The sequence below is a fragment of the Aquarana catesbeiana genome, linkage group LG03 (assembly GCF_042186555.1).
Source record: "Aquarana catesbeiana isolate 2022-GZ linkage group LG03, ASM4218655v1, whole genome shotgun sequence".
Taxonomy (NCBI): Eukaryota; Metazoa; Chordata; class Amphibia; order Anura; family Ranidae; genus Aquarana; species Aquarana catesbeiana.
Window position 1 is genome coordinate 16,764,441 of NC_133326.1, and position 27,175 is coordinate 16,791,615.

Consider the following 27,175-nt stretch of genomic DNA (forward strand, 5'->3'; position numbering starts at 1 on the left):
ACTATGGGGGGAGGACAGAGAACACTATGGGGGGGACAGGGGACACTATGAGGGGACAGAGGACACTATAGGGGGGACAGAGGTCACTATGGGGGGGGGGCAGAGAACACTTTGGGGGACAGAGGACACTATGGGGGTACAGGTGGCACTATGAGGGGACAGAGGACACTATGATGGGACAGAGGACACTATGTGGGAGGGCAGAGGACAGTATGGGGGGCAAAGAACACTCTGGGGGGACAGAGCACACTATGGGGGGACAGAGGACACTATAGGGGGACAGAGGACACTATGGTGGGGACAGAGGACACAATGGTGGGAACAGAAAACACTATGGGGGACAGAGGACACTATGGGGGGGGGCAGAGGACACTATGGGGGGCAGAAGACACTATGGGGGGCAGAGAACACTATGGTGGGGATAGAGGACACAATGGTGGGAACAGAAAACACTATGGGGGACAGAGGACACTATGGGGGGGGGCAGAGGACACTATGGGGGGCAGAAGACACTATGGGGGGCAGAGAACACTATGGTGGGAACAGAAGACACTATGGGGGGACAGAGAACACTATGTGGGGGGCAGAAGACAGTATGGGGGGGGCAAAGAACACTCTGGGGGGACAGAGCACACTATGGGGGGATCCTGTCTCCCCTGGGGACAGGAACCCCATCTCCAGACCATGCCAGCTGGATTCAGCCACCCTTGGGAGCCAGGATGGGGGAGGGGGCAGTAAAATCCGAATCCCCAGCCACATGCTCCCTCAGCATGAACTGGCTTTGTATTAGTGAAGCACCTTAAAGTGAGGTAGACCTGTACTGCTATTATTACTATGTTAGGATTATTATTATCTTCATTTATTAGCAGGTGAATGCGGCCCTCCATGCATTCACATACATTGAATCCTGCCCTTAAGTGGGAAAAGCTTGCTGACCCCCGCACTAGAGGAACCCTGGTAGAGAAACCCTGGTTTATATCTTGCTAACCAAATTGGCATCAAATAGGTATGATGAAGTATAAATAAGGTTGAGCTTATCAATAAATTTCAGAGAGATTACATAGTGGGCGTGGCTGGTTAGACCCTCCTCCCTGGTCTCATAATCAATAGGACTCAAATCGCCCTTCTACAAAATCTTGGCAAATTCAGGTTCCTACACTAAGCTGTATTTGCAAAGAAAAAGTCTTTCACAAGGTCACTCTTCCATTGTCAAATGACAGAAAACCATTCAGGTAATAAAAGGTTTTATTTTTCTCTGTGGGGCTTACCAGTGTCCAGCAGATAATAGAAATGACAAAGTTGAAAAAACATGAACCGGTAGCACGGCGGCTAAGTGGTTAGCACTTCCCCTACCTAACAACATGAGGGCCATCGGTTCAAATCCCAATCACAGCACTACCTGCCTGGAGTTTGCATGTTCTCTCTGTGCCTGCGTGGGTTTCCTCTGAGTGCTCCGATTTCCTCCCACGTTCTAAAGACATGCTGGTAGGTTAATTGGCTCCAGTCTAAATTAACCCCTAGTATATGAATGTGAGTTAAGGACCTTAGATTGTAAGCTCTTTGAGGGCAGAGACTAATGCAAAGGTACCATATATATGTAAAACGCTGCGTAAAGTGATGGTGCTATATAAGTACCTGTAGTAACTAAATTACCCCTGGGGGAGACCACAGCTGGGAGATGTTGATGACAAGGTTTGTCACGTTCACATAATAATTATAAGACCTGTTCCCAAATGCAATTCTTTTATAAAATATAAATACCTTTTCTCATCAGCCGTATATAGCAGTCTTGTGACTTCTATCAGTGTCTGGTTCAAGCTGGTAGGAGGGGTTTTCATTCTCCCCTGACGGTCCTATGAGGCTGCATGACCCCTGGCCCTCTATCTGGACAGTGCTGATTGGCCCTGTGCTGATCACATGCACTCTCCCAAGAAAAAAAAAAACTCTAGCAATACACACCAAACTGAGCATGTGCAGAGTGACTCCAGAGTCTCTGTCTTATCAGGAGATGGTTTGGGGACAGTGGAAGAAGGAAAGGATCAGAGAAGACAGGATCAAACAGCCTTTTTTTATACGCTGCGCAGGATTAATCCCTTAGGTTCCACAGTGAGTATAACAAGCAGGCTTTACTACATATACACACTGATTGTACTATTGTGGGTTTAGTAACAGTAATATCAGTTTTGTAATAGCAGGAAGGAATATATCAATTTTAATTGTCAGCTGCAAGAATAAGCTTCTGCAATACATATTACTTAACCCTGTCTAGAAATGCGCAAGTAAATAATCCAATAATGGCAGAAATTCAACTGTCCTTCAACATGAGGTTATTGATTCTGAAAAACATGTTTATATATGAAATGTAAATTTAAGCAATCTTCCAATTATACGGCTGTATTTGGAAATAAATGACATTTACCAGCTGTCCCCTCCCCCCCATGTCAGCTATCATACCATCACCCAGAGCCAATCAGAGATCCATGGTGCGTGCTGGGATATTATGGCCTGAGCAAGATTCGTAGCAGTATAGTGAGTTGTCAAGTACAGTAAAACCTTGGATTTCAAGCATAATTCGTTCCAGAAGAATGCTTGTAATCCAAAGCACTCGTATATCAAAGCGAGTTTCCCCATAAGAAATCATGAAAACTCAGATAATCTGTTCCACAGCCACTGCTGGTCTATGCAGTACCACATGTGGCCAGAGGCGCAGGAGCGCCAGTGTATGCAGTACCGCATGTGGCCAGAGGTACAGGAGCACCGGTGTATGCAGTACTGCATGTGGCCAGAGGTGCGGGGGCGCCGGTGTATGCAGTACCGCATGTGGCCAGAGGTACAGGAGCACCGGTGTATGCAGTACTGCATGTGGCCAGAGGTACAGGAGCACCGGTGTATGCAGTACCGCATGTGGCCAGAGGTACAGGAGCACCGGTGTATGCAGTACTGCATGTGGCCAGAGGTGCGGGGGCGCCGGTGTATGCAGTACCGCATGTGGCCAGAGGTACAGGAGCACCGGTGTATGCAGTACTGCATGTGGCCAGAGGTACAGGAGCACCGGTGTATGCAGTACCGCATGTGGCCAGAGGTACAGGAGCACCGGTGTATGCAGTACCGCATGTGGCCAGAGGTGCGGGGGCATCGGTGTATTCAGTACCGCATATGGCCAGAGGTGCGGGGGCATCGGTGTATTCAGTACCGCATATGGCCAGAGGTGCGGGGGCATCGGTGTATTCAGTACCGCATATGGCCAGAGGTGCGGGGGCGCGGTGTATGCAGTGCTACATTATTATTATTATTATTATACAGGATTTATATAGCGCCAACAGTTTACACAGCACTTTACAATATAAAAAGGGAGACAATACAGATACAATACAATAAAATACAAGAGGATTAAGAGGGCCCTGCTCAGAAGAGCTTACAATCTAATAGGGTGGGGCAGGTGGTACAAAAGGTTGTAACTGTGGGGAATGAGCTGATGGAAGTGGTAAAAGATTAGTTGGGGATGTGATAGGCTTCCCTGAAGAGATGAGTTTTCAGGGATCACCTGAAGGTAGCAAGAGTAGGGGATAGCCGGATAGATGGAGGTAGCGAGTTCCAGAGGATGGGAGAGGCTCTGGAGAAATCCTGGAGACGAGCATGGGAGGAGGAGATGAGAGAGCTTGAGAGTAGGAGGTATGTGGCCAGAGGTGCGGGGGGCCGGTGTATGCAATACCGCATGTGGCCAGAGGTGCAGGGGCACCGGCGTATGCAGTACCGCATGTGGCCAGAGGTGCAGGGGCACCGGCGTATGCAGTACCGCATGTGGCCAGAGGTGCAGGGGTGCTGGTGTATGCAGTGCCGCATGTGACCAGAGGTGCGGGGGCGCCGGAGACACTCAGAGACACTCGGAGATGCTCGGAGACGCTCAGAACCGAGTGTCTCCGAGCGTCTATGAGTGTCTTCAAGCATCACCGGCGCCCCCCGCACCTCTGGCCAAATGCGGTACTGCAAACCCCAGTGGCTTGAATCCTGCTCGTCTTGCGAGACAATGCTCGCAAATCGAGTCAGGATTTAGAAAAAATAGCTCGTATTGCGAAACGCTCATAAACCGCGTTACTCGCAATCCGAGCTCCCACTGTACCTGTAAAAGGGAATATTAATTCTTTTTTGTAATTATTCATTTGGCAAAGTGGTGGACACTTCATAAATGTACGTAAACTTGCCACTTAATTGATACTAATTAAAATTTTACTTTACATTAATTACATTAGATAAGGTGCACTCATCCACTTTATCCAATTGTCCTCAATGTTCCGCTGAAATTGGAATTTTCTTCTTCAAACGGAACGAAACTGTATCTAAACGCCACTGACTGAAAACGCTATTTAATTAATTTCTACTATTCAAAGCAAACTCCCCCATCTATTCATGTCTCCACGCTTTATTTTTATTGAGAAACCACTTAGGAAAACACCTCCCTAGAATTTCTACCTGCAGACATCTTGAGTAAGGGCAGATGATTCATTTGACATTTACTTCATGAAGTCCATCTGCCCTTAGCTCAAGCATGCAGGCAGGAGGGTGCGCTTAGCTGAGAAAGCCCCCCCCCCCACAAAGACTTCTGGGATGCATGAAATTATTTTGGCCTAGCAAAACTTTCAGCGCTGCTCCAAGCAAGAGTATACTGCAGTGTAATTTTTTTTGGGGGGGGGGGGGGGCAAACAGTATGCCAAACACACCCCCTGTTGGTCGGTTGGTGGGTTGGTAGGTAGCACCTACCCCATCCCCTTCCCCTGCTCAGCGGCCTCCCGTTCTCCTGGACATCAGGGCGACAGAGGCGGTGGCAGCTTCCGTTACCTTCCTCCTCCTCGGTGGCCAATCGGGAGTCTTCTCTTTTCGGCCAATCGGAAAACAGGAAAAGGGGTCTCACACCCGCTTCTGATTGACCGGATTGAGGATCAGTGTTTCAACAGCGAATATTCATTCGCTATTGTAACACACTTGGGTGGGCTCCAGACGCATCCTCTGCGACCCGAGCCCACCCTATTTTGAAGCCTCTCAGGTGCTTAAAAAAAACCCCCTGGCCGCTGTAATTCAGGCGCCCTGAATAGGGCCGGACGCATGAATGGGGGGCGGCCGAGGCAGCCATAGAGAGGTCCATGCCATGCATGAATCTATCCATTATGCATATAGGGGGTGGCCGGGAGACAGGGGGCAGCGCTCGGGCGCCCCTAATGGACAGGCCGCCACTGGATATTGCAACCTGGTTCCCCGCTGGTTGCTCAGGAGGGAGGTGGCGGAGTCCGGGCGCTCCTAATGGACGCCACTGGATATTGCAACGTGGTTCCCCGCCGGTTGCTCAGGACTGAGGGTGCTGGCATCTGGTTTCACACATTCAGAGGTGTCAGTAAGAAAGGTAGGAGACGCCACTCAACCAACCCGATCCATGTGAGGGGTAAATGACGGCCTCAGCCACTGACCACACCCCCCTGACATGTTTCACCCCTCCCACTGGGGCTTCGTCATTTTGGCATAGGCCAAAAACCAGTAAGCAACTAAAAAAAATGTAAGTAAAAAAAAAAAAAAAAGTTTAAAACAAGTAAATTTAACCCCTTCCCACCGACCGTACGCAGATATGTGGCCTCGGCTTTAAGGGGTTATACCGGGATGATGCCAGGCATCACCCCGGTACCGTTTTTTTAGAGTGGCCGGACGGCTCTTCAGGGATAACAACCGACTCAGCTAAAAGCCGCTCAGCTGTTATACCGGAGGAGCAAGAGGGGATGTCCCCCCCCCGCCGTCTTCCCGGGCCTCCCGTCCCACCTGGAGACCCAATCCACGATCCGGCACTTCCGCCGGCTAGAGTGAGACTGGAAGGAAGCCGGAAGTGGCTTAGTTCCGGTCTCCTTTGTGTAAACACGGAAGCGACGTCGCAACATCACTTCCGGTTAACTCGGCTGCCAATGGCGCAGTTTTTAAAAAAAATTACAGTATTCAGAATCGCCGTTTTTGGCGATCTGAATACTTTGAAGTGCAAAGGAGGGATTTGGGGTCTTTTAGAATCCCGATCCCTCCATAAAGAGTACCTGTCACCACCTATTACTGTCACAAGGGATGTTTACATTCCTTGTGACAGCAATAAAAGTGATCAAAAATTTTTTTTTTAAAGTGACAATGAAAAAAATGAAAATAAATAAGAAAAAAAAATTTAAAACGCCCCCCCCATCACCACAAGCTCGTGCAGCAAAGAAGAAACGCATACGTAAGTCACGCCCGCATATGTAAACGGTGTTCAAATCACACCGCGATATCACCATGATCGTTAGAGCGAGAGCAATAATTCTAGCACTAGACCTCCTCTGTAACTCTAACCTGGTAACTGTTATTTTTTTTTTAAACCCCGCCTATTTAGATTTTTAGGTACTGTAGTTTGTCGCCATTCCACGAGTGTGCGCAGTTTCAAAGCATGACATGTTGGGTATCTATTTACTTGCCGTAACATCATCTTTCACATTATACGAAAAAATTGGGCTAACTTGACTGTTTTTTTTTTTTTTTTAATTCATGAAAGTGTCTTTTTTTTCCCCCAAAAAAATTAAGTTCGAAAGACTGCTCGCTGCGCGAATACAATGTGACATAAAATATTGCAACGATCGCTATTTTATTCTCTACATTCTCTGCTAATATATATATATATATATATATATATATATAAAATGTTGGAGGGTTCTAAGTAATTTTCTAGCAAAAAAATACGGATTTTAACTTGTAAGCAACAGATGTCAGCAAAAGGCTAATGCCGCGTACACACGATCGGAAATTCGGCCAGCAAAAGACCGATGAGAGCTTTTGGTGGGAAAATGCGACCGTGTGTATGCTCCATCGGACTTTTGCTGGCCGATTTCCAGCCAGCAAAAGACTGTGAGCAGGTTCTCAATTTTTCGGCCGGAAAAAGTTCCTATCCGTAAATGCAATCGTCTGTATGTTATTCGGACGCGCAAAATTCCTACGCATGCACGGAAACAGTTCGGCGCATGCTCGGAAGCATTGCAACTTCATTTTACTCGGCTCGTCGTAGCGTTGTACGTCACCGCGTTCTTGACGGTCGAAAGTTCAGCAAGCTTGAGCGGAATCCCGTCGGAAAAGCCATCATATCTTTTTCCGACCAAAATCCCGATCGTGTGTGCGCGGCGTTAGTCATGACAGGGATAATACACCTCGATGCTGGCAGCATAAAGATTAAAAATAGTTCGTGTTGATTGCGAGAGTTTAGTTCCGGCTTTAATATCTGTTTTGAAATAGCAGGATGGAATAGATCAATTTTAATTGTCAGCTGCAAGAAAAGGCAATTTAGCAATCAGAGCGCCCCTAACCCTGTCTAGAAATGCACGTGAATAGTCCAATAATGGAACAAATTCAAGTGTCCTCATTTAAATCCTTCAACATGAGGATACTGATTCTGAAAAACATATTTATATATGTAATGTAAATTTAAGCAATCTTCCAATTAGACGGCTGTATTTGGAAATAACTGACATTTGCCAGCTGTCACTCCCCATGCCAACTATCATACCATCACCCAGAGCCAATCAGAGATCCATGGTTCGTGGTGGGGTATTATGACCTGAGCAAGATTCTTATCAGCATAGCAGTGGCGGCCCGTAATGCAGGGCACAGGGGCTCCACCCCCCCCCCCCTATCCATGCGTCCGGCCCCCTAATCTACATGCAGGGCGCTGGACTAGGGTTGCCACCTTTTCTCCAAGCCAAACCCGAACACTTTAGCGACGCACAGGATTTATTTTTATTTTTTTGTAGTATACACTACAGGATTGTGAAAGATCCGGGACAGCTCTTGGGTGCCCCAATGAGAGCAGTAATGTGGCGTGCACGGCGCGCCGCGGCAAAGAGTGGGTGTGGCTCAGCCGCTGTCAGCAGCAATTTGTAATGGACTGAACAATCTAATACAAGAACAGCCAGAGCCTAAAAAGCCCACAATCCTGTTAGCGCCAATGTTCACGCTAACAAGCATACAGAATTTACAAGGTGCCAGAAATGGATAGGAAGCTTGTTACTGATTAGCCATTACATCCACTGCTCACTGTCACTTTCCATTCTTGGAATATTAATTAATACGGACATGAAAGGGAATTTACTAAGACTGGAGCAGCTGTGCATGGCAAGCGATCAGCTTCTAGCTTTCGTTTCCAAAGCTTGACCAAACAAGCTGAAGCTAGAAGCGGACTGGTTACTTTGCACAGCTGCTCCCCCCCCCCCCCCATTCTGCTTAGCAGCAAGCATATCGCAAAAATTGTAGGCATTTATTGTAGCATTTTCAGTGGCGGTGCGTCCATAATGGCGCACGGGCGCTGCCCCCTCTCTCCAGCCACCCCCCTCTAGCACCAATAGATAGATTCATACATTGCATGCATCTATCCATGGCCGCCGCTGCCACCCCCTATTCAGGTGAATTACAGCAGCAATTTTGTTTTTGAAGCACCTGATTAGAGCCATAGGCTAATGGGCGTCAGAAAAGGTGACCTGCGAGCGCCATGCTGGGTGCTTGCAGGTCACTCATCTGTGTTGGAAAAGCGAATGGATATTCGCTTTCCTAACACTAAACCGCCTCTCCGCCAATCAGGGGCTCGGATCTGTTACCCGTCACCTATCAGGCGTCCAATCATAGCAGAGGACGGGAAGAGAGGACGGAGGAAGACATTGAGGAGCTGTCCCACCGCCACCGAGACAGGGTAAGTACAGGCGGCAGGTGGGGGGGGGGCACACTGGCAGCATTTGATATGGCACAGTGGCTGCATTTGATGGGGCACAGTGAGGCTGCATTTGATGGGGCACAGTGAGGCTGCATTTGATGGGGCATAGTGAGGCTGCATTTGATGGGGCACAGTGAGGCTGCATTTGATGGGGCACAGTGAGGCTGCATTTGATGGGGCATAGTGAGGCTGCATTTGATGGGGCATAGTGAGGCTGCATTTGATGGGGCACAGTGAGGCTGCATTTGATGGGGCACAGTGAGGCTGCATTTGATGAGGCACAGTGAGGCTGCATTTTATGGGGCACAGTGAGGCTGCATTTGATGGGGCACAGTGGGGCTGCATTTGATGGGGCACAGTGGGGCTGCATTTGATGGGGCACAGTGGGGCTGCATTTGATGGGGCAAAGTGAGGCTGCATTTGATGGGGCACAGTGAGGCTGCATTTGATGGAGCACAGTGAGGCTGCATTTGATGGGCACAGTGGGGCTGCATTTGATGGAGCACAGTGAGGCTGCATTTGATGGGGCACAGTGAGGCTGCATTTGATGGGGCACAGTGGGGCTGCATTTGATGGGGCACAGTGAGGCTGCATTTGATGGGGCACAGTGAGGCTTCATTTGATGGAGCACACTGAGGCTGCATTTGATGGAGCACAGTGAGGCTGCATTTGACGGGGCACAGTGAGGCTGCATTTTATGGGGCACAGTGGGGCTGCATTTGATGGGCACAGTGAGGCTGCATTTGATGGGGCACAGTGAGGCTGCATTTGATAGGCGCAGTGAGGCTGCATATGATGGGGCACAGTGAGGCTGCATTTGACGGGGCACAGTGAGGCTGCATTTGATAGGCACAGTGAGGCTGCATATGATGGGGCACAGTGAGGCTGCATTTGATGGGCACAGTGAGGCTGCATTTGACGGGGCACAGTGAGGCTGCATTTGATGGGGCACAGTGAGGCTGCATTTGATGGGGCACAGTGAGGCTGCATTTGATGGGGCACAGTGAGGCTGAATTTGATGGGGCACAGTGAGGCTGCATTTGACGGGGCACAGTGAGGCTGCATTTGATGGGGCACATTGAGGCTGCATTTGATGGGGCACAGTGAGGCTGAATTTGATGGGGCATAGTGAGGCTGCATTTGATGGGGCACAGTGAGGCTGCATTTGAGGGGCAAAGTGAGGCTGCATTTGAGGGGCAAAGTGAGGCTGCATTTGAGGGGCAAAGTGAGGCTGCATTTGAGGGGCACAGTGAGGCTGCATTTGATGGCACAGTGGGAGCATTTGATATGGCAGAGTGGCTGCAATTGATGGGCACAGTCACTCCCGACTCCTCTACACAGGCACACCAGTGTGAGCTACCAGCCAAGGAAGTGATTGCAGAGTCCTCCTGTTCCGCATCGCTGTGGAGAAAGGGCAAGCCTGTGAGGCCCCTCAGTCTGCTTTACCGCTGGCCAGTCCATGCCCAATCCTCACTGCAAAGCCCAGGCGTCCATCCTTGGACTGAAAACCGAGACACAGCCCTGCCCCCGCTCTCCACTGGGGGTGCCACATCCTCTCCTCCTCAGGCAGTAATCCAGTCTTAATAATGTGTCTGTCTAGTTTTCAGGTGGACTGAAAACCGGACACAGGATTCAAAATCTGGACTGTCCGGGTCAAAACCAGACAGGTGGCAACCCTACACCAGACGCATGGTTTCCAATGGTTTTTTTTTTTATTTTTTTTTTTTAAAGCACATGATTAATGCCCGAGGCTCTTGTAGGCTTCAAAAAAGGGTGGGCTCGGGGCGGCAATTTCAGAAAATATAATTTGGTAATTTTGGAGGGGGGGGGGGGGTCATGTCAGGTAGCCTGTATGGGGCCCCTTGATTTCTAACAGCAGCCCTGGTTATGTACACTGTAGGAATAGTAATACACAACTGATGGAATAATTAATCACATAGGCTTGGAGTGTCAGCACAACTTTTAATTGATTAACGAGGCCGGATTCATTAGGGTGGGACATGCAGGAGCAGATCAGCGTTGGAATGCGATGGTGTGGGATGTCTGCGATACATCTGTTGCTTTTTGATAAGACATATTGCAGTTTTCTTGAAAAAAGAGAAGATTGTAACACAATCTGCGCTGGGTTTTCACGGTGCTGTATTGATAATTAACCATTTTCCAGAACTGGTCATGGTAAAAAAAAAAAAAAAAAAAAAAAAAAGCTACATAGTTACATATAGTAGGTGAGGTTGAAAAAAGACACAAGTCCATCAAGTCCAACCTATGTGTGTGATTATATGTCAGTATTACATTTTATATCCCTGTATGTTGCGGTCATTCACTTACCCTACGTTCACACCTATGCGTTTTTTAGTGCGTTTTGCAGTTTGCAGAAACGCACTACAGTCCATTTAACATGGTTTCCTATGGTACAAGTTCTCATCTATGTGTTTTTCAGCCGGGGACTTTTTTTCCTGCAGAAGATTGCGTTTTGCATGTAATAGACCTCAATGGAGCCGCACAAAAAGCAAGTGTTGCGTTTTTTGATACATCTTGGTTTTTTTTTTCTTAAGTTTTTTCGGGTCCAGTGGTGGCGGAGGCGTCGTGATTGATGATGAATCTACAGTACATCGGGGGACATTGTTTTTTTTTATTTTTTAATAAAGGAATTGTCAAAAACTCTTGTACTGTCTTTATTCACTTTTACAGTTTTCTTGGTGAATGGGTACCCCATACTCATTTGACATGTGCAATTCGTTTCGTTCCGAATTAATTTTTTTAATGAATTTCGACAAATTCGGAAATATCCAAATCAACGAAAACCAGTTTAACTTATTTTTCCGAATATTTGAAAATTTGAAAATTCGCAAATTCACAAATTCTAAATTCGAAAATCCGAAAATTTGGAATCTCAGAAATCCGAAAATAAGAATGAAAATCGGAAAATTCAAAAGAACAAAAATCATTTGGGGTGTTGGGACACCGAGGCTGATGGCAGTTTATTATTTTAAATGTCCAGGCGCATTACGCCCCCATATCATTCATAACTCCCTTAATTATATCCTATGCTCTAATTACAGATATACATAAGCAAGGTTTATCCCCATTAACCTGTTTTGATTTATACAGTACTGTTTCTATGTATACTACTAAACAATCTTTCGATTCCCCTGCGAGGGAAAACATTTGTTGTATTATACCTTTTCATACAAAAAAAAAAAAAAGAACAAAAATCCGAAAGTAAGAACGAAAATCCAAAAATTTGAAATAATAACTGATAATAACGAAATAACGAATGCTGTATCTAAACAAATGTAACGTAACTAATTACTTTATTATTATTTTTATTATTTATTATTAATTTGTTCCGTTACATTTGTTTAGATGCAGCATTCGTTATTTCAAATAATTCGGAACTTCAGATAAATTCGTATTCGTTACGTTCACTAACAGCTAAAATTTGAAAGGAAATTCCAACACCTAGAATTTAATAGTTATAGGGTGAGAATACAGAATATCAATAGTAGCCCAAAGTGGCAGTTGGTATGTTTCGTGAAGGTGGGCCAGTGGGGCAATATACGCTGCTATAGTAGGCCTGTATATTGAGAACTGAAGGACCGCCATTAATCTTATGGGCATACAGAACCCGTTGATTGATCCGGGGTCAGGAGGATCCCCAGACAAACTTCAGTAGTCTGCGTTAATATATATGTAAAATGTGAGGGAGGAACTGTTACGGGCAATACTCAAAAGAAATAGAGTAGTTTTGGGAAATAAGACATAGCTACATATAGTTACATAGTAGGTAAGGTTGAATAAAGGCAATAGTCCATCCAGTTCAACCTGTGTAGGTGCACGTGTGTCAGTGTCTATAATTATTTCTCATATCCCTGTATGTTGTGTTCTTTAAGATGCTCATCCAAGAGTCTCTTAAAAATATCCATACTCCCCGCAGCCACCACCAATTATGGAAGAGAGTTCCACATCCTTATTGCTCTGACAGTAAAAACCCGCCCTGCGCAGTTGAAGGTTAAACCTTTAAAATCTCATTGTGTGGCCCTGTGTCCTCTTACACTGCTTGAGACTGAATAGTTTTTTTCCTAGGCACGGGTCGCCATTGAGGTATTTGTAAATCGCTATTATATCTCCTCTCAAGCGTCTTTTCTCCAGCGAGAATAAATGTAGTGTTTGCAGTCATTCCTCATAATTGAGGTCCTCAAATCCCTCTTTTAGTTTTGTTGCCCTTCTTTGGACTCTCTCCAGTTCCAGCACATCCCTTCTGAGGACTGGTGACCAGAACTGGACAGAATACTCCAGATGTGGTCTAACCAGAGTTTTATAAAGTGTCAGGATAATCGTTCTATCTCTGGAATATATCCCCTTTTTTATACATGCTAAAATTCTGACGGATTTCATAGCTGCAGCTTGACATTGCATGCTATTGCTCAATCTGTCATCTACTAGGACCCCCCAGATCTTTCTTGATTCCCCCAGCGGTTCTCCCCCAAGTGAGTAGTTTGCCTTTATGTTTTTTTGTGGACAGCAGCTATCCTGCCAAACCAGGACAGTGGGAAATGAGTCCAAGAGTTCAACATGTCAGTCAGTCTCCCGAATAAAGGTGGAAAATTGGCCTGGTACAGTCCTTTGTATTTTGGGGTATGGGGGATTCCCAAATAGGGCAACGAGGGGAGCCAGTAAAATGGGAAAGCTTCTTTCAGGGCCACCAACTCTGAGGAAGAAAGCGTAACCGACATTAGCTTGGATTTAGAGGAGTTGACATGGAGTCCCGAAAGGGACGCAGAAGTATCCGAGAGGCAGCCCTTAAAAATTCCACTCGCCTGCTCGCATTTTGCGAGTGGAACTTAGCGGAGGGCGAGTGAGGAGCAGGGGTGGACCAGCCTGACAGTTTCCTTGCTGATGGCTTCTGGCAGAAGCAGTGCGGCCATCAGAGCGGCCCAGCGGGGGGGGTCCCTGCCCCCCGGGACGCTCTGATGTCCTGTAAAAAAAACCCGCACTGCTTCTGGAAGAAACGATCAGCCAGGAAACGGTCAGAGGGATCGTGCTCCTGGAGGACACAGAGCAGGGATATCCGGCTGAGACACGGCTTGTATATGAATAGCCGGCAGATGTCCAAACAAAGTCCCGCCTTCGGACCGGCATTTGACCAGTATGCTGCCTATTAGTTTCCAGGAGGCAGGACTTCGTTTGACAGCGCGGCTATTCATATACAAGCCACGTCTCAGTGGGAGATCACGCTCTGTGTCAACAGGCCACCAGTTCCTCCTCATTCCTCCCTGGTGCTCTTCTGCTGGGCATGACTGATGAGGCTGCACTTTTGGGCAATGATGAGGCGGCACTTATGAGCAATGAGAGGCTGCATGATACACTGCACTGGTGGGCAATGGTATGCTACACTGGAGGGCACTGATAGGCTGCACTAATGGGCACTGGTGTGCTGCACTGGTGGGAAATGGTATGCTGCACTGATGGGCACTGATATGCTGCACTGATGGGCAATAATAGGCTGCACTGATGGAACTGATAGGCTGCACTTATGGGCACTGATGGGGCTGCATTGATGGGCACTGATGGGCTGTACTGATGGACTGCACCGATGGGGCTGCACTGATGGGGCTGCACTGATGGGCAATGATGAGGCTGCACTGATGGGCACTGATAGGCTGCACTGATCGGCTGCACTAATGGGTACTGATGGCCTGCACTGATTGGCTGCACTGATGGGCACTGATCGGCTGCACTGATGGGCACTGATATGCTTTATGTTAATATTGTTAAAGTTGTTGTTAATATTTTTTTTTGGAAATTCTGCATAAAACACTTAACAGTGTAATTTCATAAGATAATTTACGAGGTCGTGTTTAGGAGCGGACTTAAGGGCAGGGCAGGAATGGGTGGGGCAACTGGTGGCGAGTAACTCTTAAGGCCTGGCTAGTGGCTCAGGACTTGAAATTTTGAGCCCTGCAAGAGGGACAGTAAATTGGGTAGCGAAATTCTAGGGGAAGTCAAGTACAACAGGATACTGCCTGCGAATAGGGATATCTTATGTAGAGCACCCGCTACATCAATGCCTTTTATATGTCTGGATGGGAATGGACTGCCTCCGCAAGAGGTTCCAAGGCCAAAATGAACAAAAGTGGAGAGAGCGGGCAGCCCTGACTGGCACCCCTCTTAATAGAAAAGAGAGACGACTCAAATCCATAATACTTAATCTTAGCCTGAGGGGTATCATAGAAGGCAGATATCCATCTCGGGAAGGAGGCTCCGAAAACCAAAGTGGCAGAGTAGAGTTACAAGGTAAGGCCGGGACAGGGTGTCCAATGCTTTGCTCACAGCAAGAGACAATCTAAGTCATTTCTATCAAAAAGTACTGATTTTAACTTGTAAGAAACAAGTGTCAGAAAAAGGCTCAGGCATGAAGAGGTTAAGATTTATGCAATAACTAAACTTGCACTGTATGATGAACGGCTTTCTACATAACGAATAATAAATGTTCTTTGTTATCTGTCAGGTTTGGGTCATTCGGTGGAGCTGGTATTTACGGTGGAGCCCAGCGATGAAGTTGCCACCCCGGGGCAGTCTATAACTCTGCTGTGCTCTGCAGAGGGCGTCCAGCCAATCGCTATAACTTGGAGGAAGAACGGCGCACCCCTCTGGCCCGGGTCCAACGCATTCCCACTTCCCAACGGCTCCCTTTACCTCCCGTTTTTTACCAGCGATAAAGATGACGGGTCGTCTGACCAGGGAGAGTACGACTGCGTGGCACAAAACCGTTTCGGGTCGGTGGTGAGCCGCAAAGCGAGAGTGCAGGCAGCTGGTGAGTTGGACAACTGATTACCAAACGTTATATTATGACTGTGAAGGAAATATTGTTCATAGAGCCAAATAAATGAGAAGTATGGACTTGGAAAAAAATAAAAAATGTACATGCTGACCTCAGAGCTGCAGCATTAGTCCCCCACTAGCTCTAAGTCTGAGAACTGAGTGATCACATGCAATGGCGTCCCTAGGGGGGGGCCAGAACATTATGCTGTGCCCCACCATGTGCCCCCCCAATAAAAAAAAATAATTAATTTTTTTTTTTTTACAAAAAATCAATGTCTAACAGGGAAAGAGTCCCCAGTCAGCTCCTGCGGGTGATTCCTCCCCCCTCCCTCTGCTTGCTGACACTGCATAATGCGAGCTCTCACACAACCACGGCCACCCGATCTGCTCCTTCCCCTGCATCCTCATTGGCAGGGAGAAGATCAAGTTGCAAGAAGGACTCCACCAGGACTCTCAGTTACTGAAAAAACAGACTGATTTCTCCCATCCTTAGGACAGGAGAACCAGCCTGTAAATTCCAAGAGATTCCAGACCAACGCTGTCAATAGCAGGGGCAGGACAGCAAGAGGAGGCTGGGGAACCCCACAGTGTCAGAACACCAGGGCCCGGAGGCAAGACAACCTTTGCAACCCTGATAGTTCTCCCACTGCTTTGGATCCTTATATTTTCTTGGTATGCTGGTGACATATATCTCTTGTTTTCTGCCACCCTGGGGGGACCCCAATACAGTAGGAAGGGAGCTCACTGCAGAACATGTGAAAGGGCCGTTGTGGGGTCGTAGTAAAGAGCCCCAGTATATATTTATATATCTATATCTATATATATCTATATAGATATATATATCTATATATGCATTTTATAGTTGCCCCCCCTACTTTTGTCCTTGTCCCCCCATGTGCCCCCCCTAAATATGAAAGCTGAAGACGCCACTGATCACATGACTGCCGATTGCTCAGTTCTTGATCTTTCTCAAGGCAGAGAGCTGTGACTGTCATTCACCGCTCTCCACTCTGCCCCTGCAGCGCTGACTGGAGCACTAGGCAGGAGACGGGGAGGGCACAGCTGGCTCCAACTCTTAGCATGTGCCCAAGAACCAGAGTCAGCTGCCAATCATGCAGGTGGGTGGAGCCTGACAATACTGTATGGTCGAGATCCTTCCAGAGCCTGGAGTGGCTCTGTGATGTTAGCTGACAGCCGGCTTTAGCCTGCTCCAATCTGATTCTGGGTCACAAGAGAGCAAAAGTAAGCTTCTGTGATCCCCAAGAGAAGTACAGTGGAACCCTGGATTACGAGCATAATCCGTTCCAGGAGAATGCTTGTAATCCAAAGCACTCGCATATCAAAGCGAGTTTCCCCATGGAAGCCAATGGAAACGAAAATAGTTTGTTCCGCATTGACTTTTATTGCATGCAATACCGCATGTGGCCAGAGGTGGGGGGGTGCCCCAGAGCCTCGGAAATACTCGGGGACAGCTCGGAAAGCCTCGGAAACACTCTGGAACGGAGTATTTCCGAGTGTTTCTGAGTATTTCTGAGTCATTCTGAGTATTTCTGAGCGGCTCCGAACGGTTCTGAACCGTATCGAGTGTCCCCGGCGCCCCCGCACCTCTGGCCAAATGCGGTACTGCACAATCCATTAGCTTGAATTCTGCTCGTCTTGCGAGACAACACTCGCAAACCGAGTCAGAATTTGAAAAAAAAAAAGTTGCTCGTCTTTCAAAATGCTTGTTAACCACGTTACTCGTAAACCAAGGTTCCACTGTATGGCCAATGTTTTGTTTAGGTTCTACTTAGTGAATTACCAAAGTTTGACCCCCTCCGTATCTGCAAAATGGAAGTAGTCTCTTTTACCTGTTGGCTCATTCACCAGGAACAATCAATTTTTTTTCAGATTTTACTTGTACAATTGGTGCTGAAGTTTGTTATGCCAATATAAACTATAATACCAAAAGTATTGGGACGCAAATAAAAATGACATCCCAGTCTTAGTCCGTAGGGTTCAATATTGAGTTGGCTCCACCCTTTGCAGCTATAACAGCTTCAACTCTTCTGGGAAGGCTGTCCACAAGGTTTAGGAGTGTGTCTATGGGAATGTTTGACCATTCTTCCAGAAGAGCATTTGTGAGGTCAGGCGCTGATGTTGGACAAGAAGGTCCTGGTTCGCAGTCTCATCCCAAAGGTGTTCTATCAGGTTGAGGTCAGGACTCTGTCCAGGCCAGTCCAGTTCCTCCACCCCAAACTCGCTCATCCATGTCTTTATGGACCTTGAGAAAATTCACTGCCATAAGCAATCATAAAGTGTACAAATCCTGATCACTTCCGCAGAGTAGTACAATGTTACTATGGTAACATTATATTGCTCTGGTCACAGTGTGTTAAAATTAAAAATTAAAAAAGGAAAACATTTAATAAAAAATGTAAGAATTTATTTATTTTTTTCATACTGTCACCAATCAGTGTCCCTGATCACCGCCACACCAGTTACATGATGACACTGTACTGCACTGGGGACAGTATGTAAGAAAAAAAAATTGTGAAAAGTTTTCTTTTCATTTCTTAAAGAGGAGTTCCACCCAGGGGGGCCGTAAAAAAAAAAAAAAATTAAAAGTCAGCAGCTACAAATACTGCAGCTGCTGACTTTTAATTGGACACTTACCTGTCCCTGGGTCCAGCGATGCGGGGGATCGAAGCCCCGCTCGTCCCCCCCCTCCGCTTGTCGGCGCCGGCATTTCAACTGTGGGCGCCGGGCTGTGGCTTCACAGCCTGGCACCCACTGCGCATGCGCGAGCGGCGCCGCGCGCCATGATTGGCCGCTCAATCACCTGGGACCTGTAATGGGTCCCAGATGATTGACAGGAGGGAGGGAGCAGAGCGGAGCCCTTCCTGTGCCGAGGGGGAAGTGATGTCACCAGCCCAGGCACTGGAAGAGGCAGACTACGAGGGACCACCTAGCAACCGGCATTTAGAGGTAAGTGAGAAAAAAAAAAATATCCAAATGTTTTTTTGTTTTTTTTTTTAGAATTTTTTCAGGTATTTTTGTTTTTTAGGTGGAACCCCACTTTAATTTTCCAAAAACATATGACACAAAAAAATTACAAAACCTGCTTTTCCTCTTACTAAATACCTTGGACTTTCTACTTTCCAAAAAAGGGAGTCATTTGTGGGATATTTGGACTGTCCTGACATTTTTGGGCCTCAAGAAATGAGATCGTCCTCAGTACATCAGGATCGATCGATTTTCAGATATATATATCCCCATCGTTTGTGGGCTCTATAACTTTCCTACGGACTAAATAATATACACTGATTTGGGTTATTTTCACCAAAGAAATGTAGAAGAAAACATTTTGGCCTAAATTAATGGAGAACAATTATTTACTTGAAAATTTTTATAACAGAAACAAAAAAAAAGTTATTTTTTTTTAAACTTTTCAATCTTTTTTCGTTTATTTAGCGAAAAATTTATGAAGAAATTAGTTTTTTTACATTTTTTTTTATTGCTATGTTTAATAGCAGAAAGTAAATTTTTTTTTTTTTTTTTTTTTTTAAACGTTCGGTCTTTTTTCATTTATAGCCCCCCAAAAAATAAAAAAAAAACAGTGGTTATTAAATACCACCAAAAGAAAGCTCTATTTGTGTGAAAAAAAAATTCTAAAGAGATCATTTGGGTACAGTGTAGCATGACCGCGCATTTGTCATTCAAAGTGTGACAGCGCTGAAATCTGAAAATTGGCCTGGGCAGGAAGGGGGGTAAAATGCCTGGTATTGAAGTGGTTAAATAAAACCAGCCATCACATTCTATTGTAAATGGTTAAGTGTGGCAATTTTTTTTTTTTTTTTTAATCATTTGCCGCTGTCCTTATAAAAAAATAGACGTTTTTGTTATCTATTCTTCATAGTATGTGAGGTTCTGGCACAGAAGAAGGCTGCTCTGTCACCTTGGGGAGGTCGGGATGACACAATGAATGTGCTATGGTGGCAGAAAACAAATGTCATGGGCAGAGCTCGGTTATTTATATTTGGAGGAAGGAAAATGAAAAACCTCCAGCAAACATGATATCTCGGAGAACGGGAATCCAAATCTGTGTTGTGTATTAGAAGGTGTCGGAGATATTGATGGGCTCGGGGGGTTTTCAATCAAAGATCTCCATGGCGTTATTTACAACGGCCTTCACTTTAAAACAGATACTTCAAGGTTCTTTAAAAAATATGACGTCTACAAAAGAGAAGCAAGGATGACGGGTCTTATCTTGGGTAGATTCTGGTAGTAGAGGAATTGCAGGGAAGACGGTAACGGGTGTGGTGGCCAAGTGGACAGTGGATGGTGGCCAAGTGGATGGTGGTCAAGTGGACAATGGAGGGTGGACAATGGATGGTGGCCAAGTGGATGGTGACCAAGTGGACAATGGACGGTGGACAGTGTATGGTGGCTAAGTGGACAATGGATGGTGGCCAAGTGGACAATGGACGGTGGCCAAGTGGACGGTGGCCTAGTGGACAGTGGACGGTGGCCTAGTGGACAGTGGACGGTGGCCTAGTGGACAGTGGACGGTGGACAGTGGACGGTGGACAATGGATGGTGGCCAAGTGGATGGTGACCAAGTGGACAGTGGTGGCTGGTGGGTTTCTTTTTTGGGGGTGGCGAACAACCACCCCCCCTGTCCGCTGTCTGTTGGTCAGTCCGGCACTTACCCCATCTAGTTGGCGAGTGGCGGGCTGTGGACAGCGGCTCTGGTGTCCTCATCTCCAGCACAGCGGCATCTCCTCCAAGGGTGGCCCATCTATTAGGGGCGCCTGGGCACCCCCCACATATGCAGTGGATAGATTCATAGATTCATGAATCTATCCACGGCTGCCACGGCCACCCCCTATTCATGTGTCCGGCTCCTTTCGGGTCACCGGACATATGAATTAGAGCGGCCAGTTATTTTTTGAAGAAGAAGCTGATTAGAGCTGAGGCTCTAATATACTTCAAAATAGGGTGGGCTCGGATGCAGAGAATTGCGTCTGGAGCCCACCCAGGTGTGTTGCAACACTGATGAGTATTCGCTGTTGCAACACTGATCCTCCTCCCGGGCCAATCGAGAAGCAGGTATGAAACCTGTTTCCCGACTGGCCAAAACGTCAGGCGATCCTAGTGGACGCCTAGCGCCGGGAGGAGGAGAAGAAAGAGGAGACACTGCGGAAGCTGCTCCAGGAGAGGACACCGGGGCAGCTTTCCCACGAGCCCGCCACACTCTCAACGCCCGTATCCAAGGTAAGGACTGGGGGTGGTGGTGGGGGGGGGGTCTGTGTTAGTGCCCCAAGGGGGGGGTTGTTTGCTGCCGCCCAAAAAAATATCCCACCAGCCGCCACTGGTTTCTCCTCTGCTCCTCCTAGGCGCTAGGCGTCCATTTAGGATCACCAGACATTTTGGCCAATCGGGAAACAAGTCACATGACACCAGGGAGGGAAAATGGCTAATTTGGCCCAATTTGGACATTTTCACTTAGGGGTGTACTGACTTTTGTGGCCAGTGGTTTAGACATTAAAGGCTGTGTGTTGAGTTATTTTGAGGGGACAGCAAATTTACACTGTTATACAAGCTGTACACTCACTACTTTACATTGTAGCAAAGTGTCATTTCTTCAGTGTTGTCACATGAAAAGATAGAAGAAAATACTTACAAAAATGTGAGGGGTGTACTCACTTTTGTGAGATATATATGTATATATATATATATATATATATATATATATATATATATACGGTATATATATATATATATATATATATATATACATATATATATATATATATATATACGTGTATATATATATATATATATGTGTATATATATATATATATATATGTATATATATATATATATATATGTATATATATATATATATATATATGTGTATATATATATATATATAAAAATTAAAAAAAAATTTTTCAAAATTATCAATCTTTTTTTAATTTATAGTGTAAAAAATAAAAACTGCAGAGGTGATTAAATACCACCAAAAGAAAGCTCTATTTGTGGGGGAAAAAAAGGACATACTGTACATTTAATTTGTGTACAGCGTCACACGACCGCGCAATTGTCAGTTAAAGTAGCAAGGGGCTGTATAGCAAAAAAATGGCCTGGTCATGAAGGGGGGTAAATCTTCTGGAGGTCAAGTGGATAAGATACAAACTCCATGCAGGTAGCATCCCCCTGTGAGGTCCGACCTCAGATACAAATACTGCAAGGCGAAAATGCCATCCACTTGCAGTGGTGGCCCGGCCGTTAGGGGGGGGGGCGCACGGGCGCCGCACCTCCCCCCCCCCCATCCATGTGTCCGGCCTCCTAATCTACATACAGGGTGCCAGACTATAGATTCCAATGAGGGGGGGGTGTTTTTTTGAAGCACGTGATTAGAGCCAGAGGCTCTAATAGGCATCAAAAAAAGGGTGGGCTCGGGGCGCAGGGCACTATTTTCACACTAAATCTCCTCCCTGTTTTTAGCGGTTGAACAGTTTTAAGTGAAGTCAGTGGCACCCAAAGGTATTTAATGAGTCCTCTCCCGGGTCCTGGGCCCCCTGCTGAACTGATGGGGCCTGGTAGTGGAGGGCTTACTCTTCCCTCCTATTAGCTGCCCTGAATACAGATCAAAGCTCTATTTAGTGTGTTTTGTGATTAATGTTTGATCAGTTTCATGTGGTGTCAGTGGTACACAAAGGTATTTAAAGAGCCCCTCTCTACCCCCCAGGTACCTTACTGGGTATCATGCTGAGCTGATGGGGGCCGGTAGCAGAAGGCTGACTGTACAACCCTATCAGTGGCCCCGAATGCAGATGAAAGCTCTATTTTATATGTTTTGTGATTAGCAGTTGCACAGTTTCATGTGGAGTCAGTGGTACCCAAAGGTATTTTTAGAATCTCCTCTATGTTTCCAGACCCCCTGCTGAACTGATGGGGCCTGGTTATGGAAGGCTGACTATACCTCCCTATCAGTGGCCCTGAATGCAGATGAACGCTCTGTTTTGTGTGTATTTTGATTTGGTTTAACATGGAATCAGTGGCATCCAGAGGTATTCATAGTTCCCTTTCTGCCCCTGGGTATCCTGCTAAACTGATGGGTCCTGGGCCCAGTAGTGGAGGGCTGACTGTACCCCCCGCAATGCGGATGGAAGCTCTATTTTGTGTGTTTTGTGATTAGTGGTTAAACAGTTTCACGTGGAGTGAGTGGTACCCAAAGGTATTTAAAGAGTCCTCTCCCGGGTCCTGGGCCCCCTGTTGAACTGATGGGGCCTGGTAGCGGAAGGCTTACTCTTCTCTCCTATTAACTGTCCTGAATGCAGATGGAAGCTCTATTTTGTGTGTTTTGTGATTAGCGGTTGAACAGTTTCGTGTGTAGTCAGTGGTACACAAAGGTAGTTAAAGAGTCCCCTCCCTGCTTCTGGGTACCATGCTGAACTGATGGGGCCCGGGCCCAGTAGCGAAGGGCTGACTGTACTCCCCCCCATCAGCTGCCCTGAATGGAGATGAAAGCTTTATTTTATGTGTTTTGTGATTAGCAGTTGCACGGTTTCATGTGGAGTCAGTGGTACCCAAAGGTATTTAAGAGTTTCCTCTATGCTCCCAGACCCCCTGCTGAACTGATGGGGCCCGGTTGTGGAAGGCTGACTGTACCTCCCTATCAGCGGCCCTGAATGCAGATGAACGCTCTGTTTTGTGTGTATTCTGATTTGGTTTAACATGGAACCAGTGGCATCCAGAGGTATTTATAGTCCCCTTTCTGCCCCTGAATACCATGCTGAACTGATGGGGCCCGGCCCAGTAGCGAAGGGCTGACTGTACCCCCCCCCCATCAGCGCTGCGGCCCTGAATGCAGATGAAAGCTTTATTTTGTGTGTTTTGTGATTAGCAGTTGCACAGTTTCATGTGGAGTCAGTGGTACCCAAAGGTATTTAAGAGTCTCCTCTATGCTCCCAGACCCCCTGCTGAACTGATGGGGCCCGGTTGTGGAAGGCTGACTGTACCTCCCTATCAGCGGTCCTGAATGCAGATGAACGCTCTGTTTTGTGTGTATTTTTGATTTGGTTTAACATGGAATCAGTGGTATCCAGAGGTATTAAGAGCCCCCTTTCTGCCCCTGGGTACCCTGCTGAACTGATGGGGCCTGGGCCCAGTAGCGGAGGGCTGACTGTACCCCCCCCTATCAGCAGCCCACGATGCGGATGAAAGCTCTATTTTGTGTGTTTTGTGATTAGCGGTTGAACAGTTTCACGTGGAGTCAGTGGTACCCAAAGGTATTTAAATAGTCCCCTCCCGGGTCCTGGGCCCCCTGTTGAACTGATGGGGCCTGGTAGCAGAAGGCTTACTCTTCCCTCCTATTAGCAGCCCACGATGCGGATGAAAGCTCTATTTTGTGTGTTTTGTGATTAGCGGTTGAACGGTTTCACATGGAGTCAGTGGCTGGGTAAATTGGCTGAGGGTGAACTCTAGGTGCGGGGCAGCGGGGGTCCCCTTTCCTCTTGCTTATTTGCATCCACGGGTTGGTGCATATTGAACAGATTTAACCTGTCAGGGTCTCGATCAAGAGCCACTGACATCAAATAATGGCACCATTTATAGGCAGGATGAAATCTAAAAGGATTAGCGCGAGACAAAGAGGATGCATGATTTTATGGGTCACCATGCAAGGCAATATTAGTCTACGACAACAAAGGAATGTAATTACAGGCAGGGGGACCCAAGCATCATGCTGGCACCCAGCTAAAAACATCCCACCATTATCTGAGGCTGCTCATTAGGAAGGATTTTTAATGTGGGCCTCAGTTATTTCTGCTCGCGAAGAAAAGTTCACAGAGGTGGAAATTCAGTCCGCTCCTTTGTACGGGTGCCACTGTCTGTTGCGCCAGTGGTATGTGGCAGCGGAGGATCCTCTGTTCACAGCGGGAGACCAACACCAAAGTTCCTGTTCATTTTTTTTTTTTTTTTCAGTGTGCCAGCTTGGCATAAATGAGATCAAGTGCTGACTTAACAAATTCCAGAAGGCTGGAAAACACACAGGAGATCTATAATTATCATTCTATGACTTGGTGCCAGTTTGGGCAAAGAATCTGGGCTACCGGGTCTTTAAAGGACATTATGCTCCAAGTGATTACACAGAAAGTCTACGAGGGTGAGAAAGCAAGCTATATTATGGCCTTTGAATTGTACTTATTGTCAGCCCATAGGGCTATTAAAGGGGTAAGCAAATACACGATTGATCTCATGCCAAGGCAATTACAAGATTAGTCCATCTGAACAAGCTGGTAATCAAGTGTTTGGTAGATGCTTATGTATTGAAGCACATATAGGCTGCTGCGACCAAGTCCGTGGGAATTCATTAGCAGACCTCCAGAACTGATGCCCCTCTTATTTCCCTGCATAGTTCTATTGTTTGTTTGTTGGTGTAGTTACCCACCTAAAGAGCCTCAGGCAAAACTGATGCTTTTCCCCAGAAATAATGCACACACAGCCAGGCACACAGCATCTTCTTCACTCGTTTCTTCACTGGCTTGAAGTTAAATTCTAGGGGTGTCTTTTTAGGGTTTTATGGTAATGTTGAACTTGAATGGGTAAAAGGGAGCATAGGATACCCCCAAATTTATGAACTGTACACTTGGAGGACTTTTCTCCAGCTTGCCGAACTGTACAAAAATAACCCACAGGGTTTCTAGTAAGGTGACTATGACTTCTCCCAGCGACCAAAAGCTACACACAGCCACTAACTTTCCAGCACTGGGGTAATTTACTCAAGCAGCCACAGGATCATTGGTTGCCTTCTTCCGATATCCACCAGGCCTTTCTCAGTGAGGGAGACACAGGCTCACCCCACCATAGGACAGCTGGACATGTTTCCCCAACTTCCTCCTGGCACTCTCTGGTGAGCTTCTCCGGACCCAAACTGACTTCATACTAAGCTTGTGGATAGCCCCCCCCCAGCTAAAGTTTTTAGCTAAGACCTTGATGTCTTCTTAGTGGCACCTTCAGGCTTCCTGCCCAAGAGGCAGAGCCCCTGCACAGGGGTCTCCTCCAGCGGGACTAGAGCCAGGAACTCTGCTGCTTCTATCTCAGGTTCCCTGTTATTTATGGGTACTCCAACCACTAGCTGGACACACCTCTCCAGGGATTGGCTGGAGTTCCATAAATATTCAGGCTGCTTACTCTGTTCTTCCTCCCAATATAATTCTTGAATCCTCTAGAATACAGGGGATAGCAATCAGAGCAGCAGTCTGGAGGCACTGAGCAGACCCGGACAATCAACCCCTGCTCCACTGACTAGAGAGGAGCTAACTACATTTTGCTAACAACCTACACCGCTCTAGGAAGGTGCTACATTAGGTTGAAAAAAACAACTCCATCTAGATCAGGGGCCAGCAACCTTTTTCCACTTATGGGCCGGATTGAATGTATGTGAATGCATGAAGGGCTGCATTCACCTGCTAATAAATGAAGATAACATTACACAGCCCCCCCGCGCACCTTTGGACCCCTTTACATTACACAGCCCCCTGCACTTCTGGACCCCTTTACATTACACACCCCCCTGCACCTCTGGACCCCTTTACATTACACAGCCCCCTGCACCTCTGGACCACTTTACATTACACAGCCCCCTGCACCTCTGGACCACTTTACATTACACAGCCCCCTGCACCTCTGGACCCCTTTACATTACACATCCCCCTGCACCTCTGGACCCCTTTACATTACACAGCCCCCTGCACCTCTGGACCACTTTACATTACACAGCCCCCTGCACCTCTGGACCACTTTACATTACACAGCCCCCTGCACCTCTGGACCCCTTTACATTACACAGCCCCCTGCACCTCTGGACCTCTTTACATTACACAGCCCCCCCTGCATATTACACAGCCCCCCCTACCCAGCCCCCCACCTGCAAATTACACAACCCCCCCTCCCAGCTGTAAGGAGGGATGGGGCGCTTTAAATTTTATTTATTCATTTATTTATTTATTTATTTCACCGTCCCTTTGAAAAAAATGTTCTGATCACTTTTATTTCTGTCAGAAAGAATGTAAACATCCCTTGTAAAAGTAATAGGCGATGGCAGGTACTCTTTATAAAGGGATCTGAGGTCCCCAAACCCCTCCTTTGCACTTAAAAGCATTTAAAATGCCAAGTTTGGCTGTTTTGAATATTGACATTTTTTTTTAATTTGTCGCCTTTTTAGTCTTCTGTAATCCAGAAGCGATGTCTCGACATAAACACTGATTTGGGTTATTTTCACCAAAGAAATGTAGCAGAATGTTTCAAAATTTTCCATATTTGTCATTTATTCAGCAAGAAATTAAAAGACCCAGTTGTGATTAAAGTGGTTGTAAACCCTAGAAAAAACACCCCCTCCAAAAAACCTGCAAGACAAAGACATAATGAGCTAGTATGCATAGCATACTAGCTCATTATAGTTACATAGTTACATAGTTAGTAAGGTTGAATAAAGACAGGTTGAATTACTTACCTTAGATCGAAGCCCCCGAAGCGGTCCTCGTACCCCGCTTGGGCCAGTGACCTTCACTCCCGGAGTTACTTCCAGGTATTGCGGGCTCCGGCACTGTG

At 46.7% G+C, this 27,175-nt stretch overlaps 1 protein-coding gene across 1 annotated transcript in view; it reads left to right on the top strand.

The window, feature by feature from the left end:
• The window catches only part of IGDCC3 (immunoglobulin superfamily DCC subclass member 3), a 272,243-nt gene that overhangs the window by 67,489 nt on the left and 177,579 nt on the right, over positions 1–27,175 (top strand). The window contains exon 2 of the mRNA XM_073618325.1: positions 15,261–15,566. Coding sequence (XP_073474426.1) covers positions 15,261–15,566 — 306 coding nt within the window. The remainder of the gene's footprint in view (positions 1–15,260; positions 15,567–27,175) is intronic.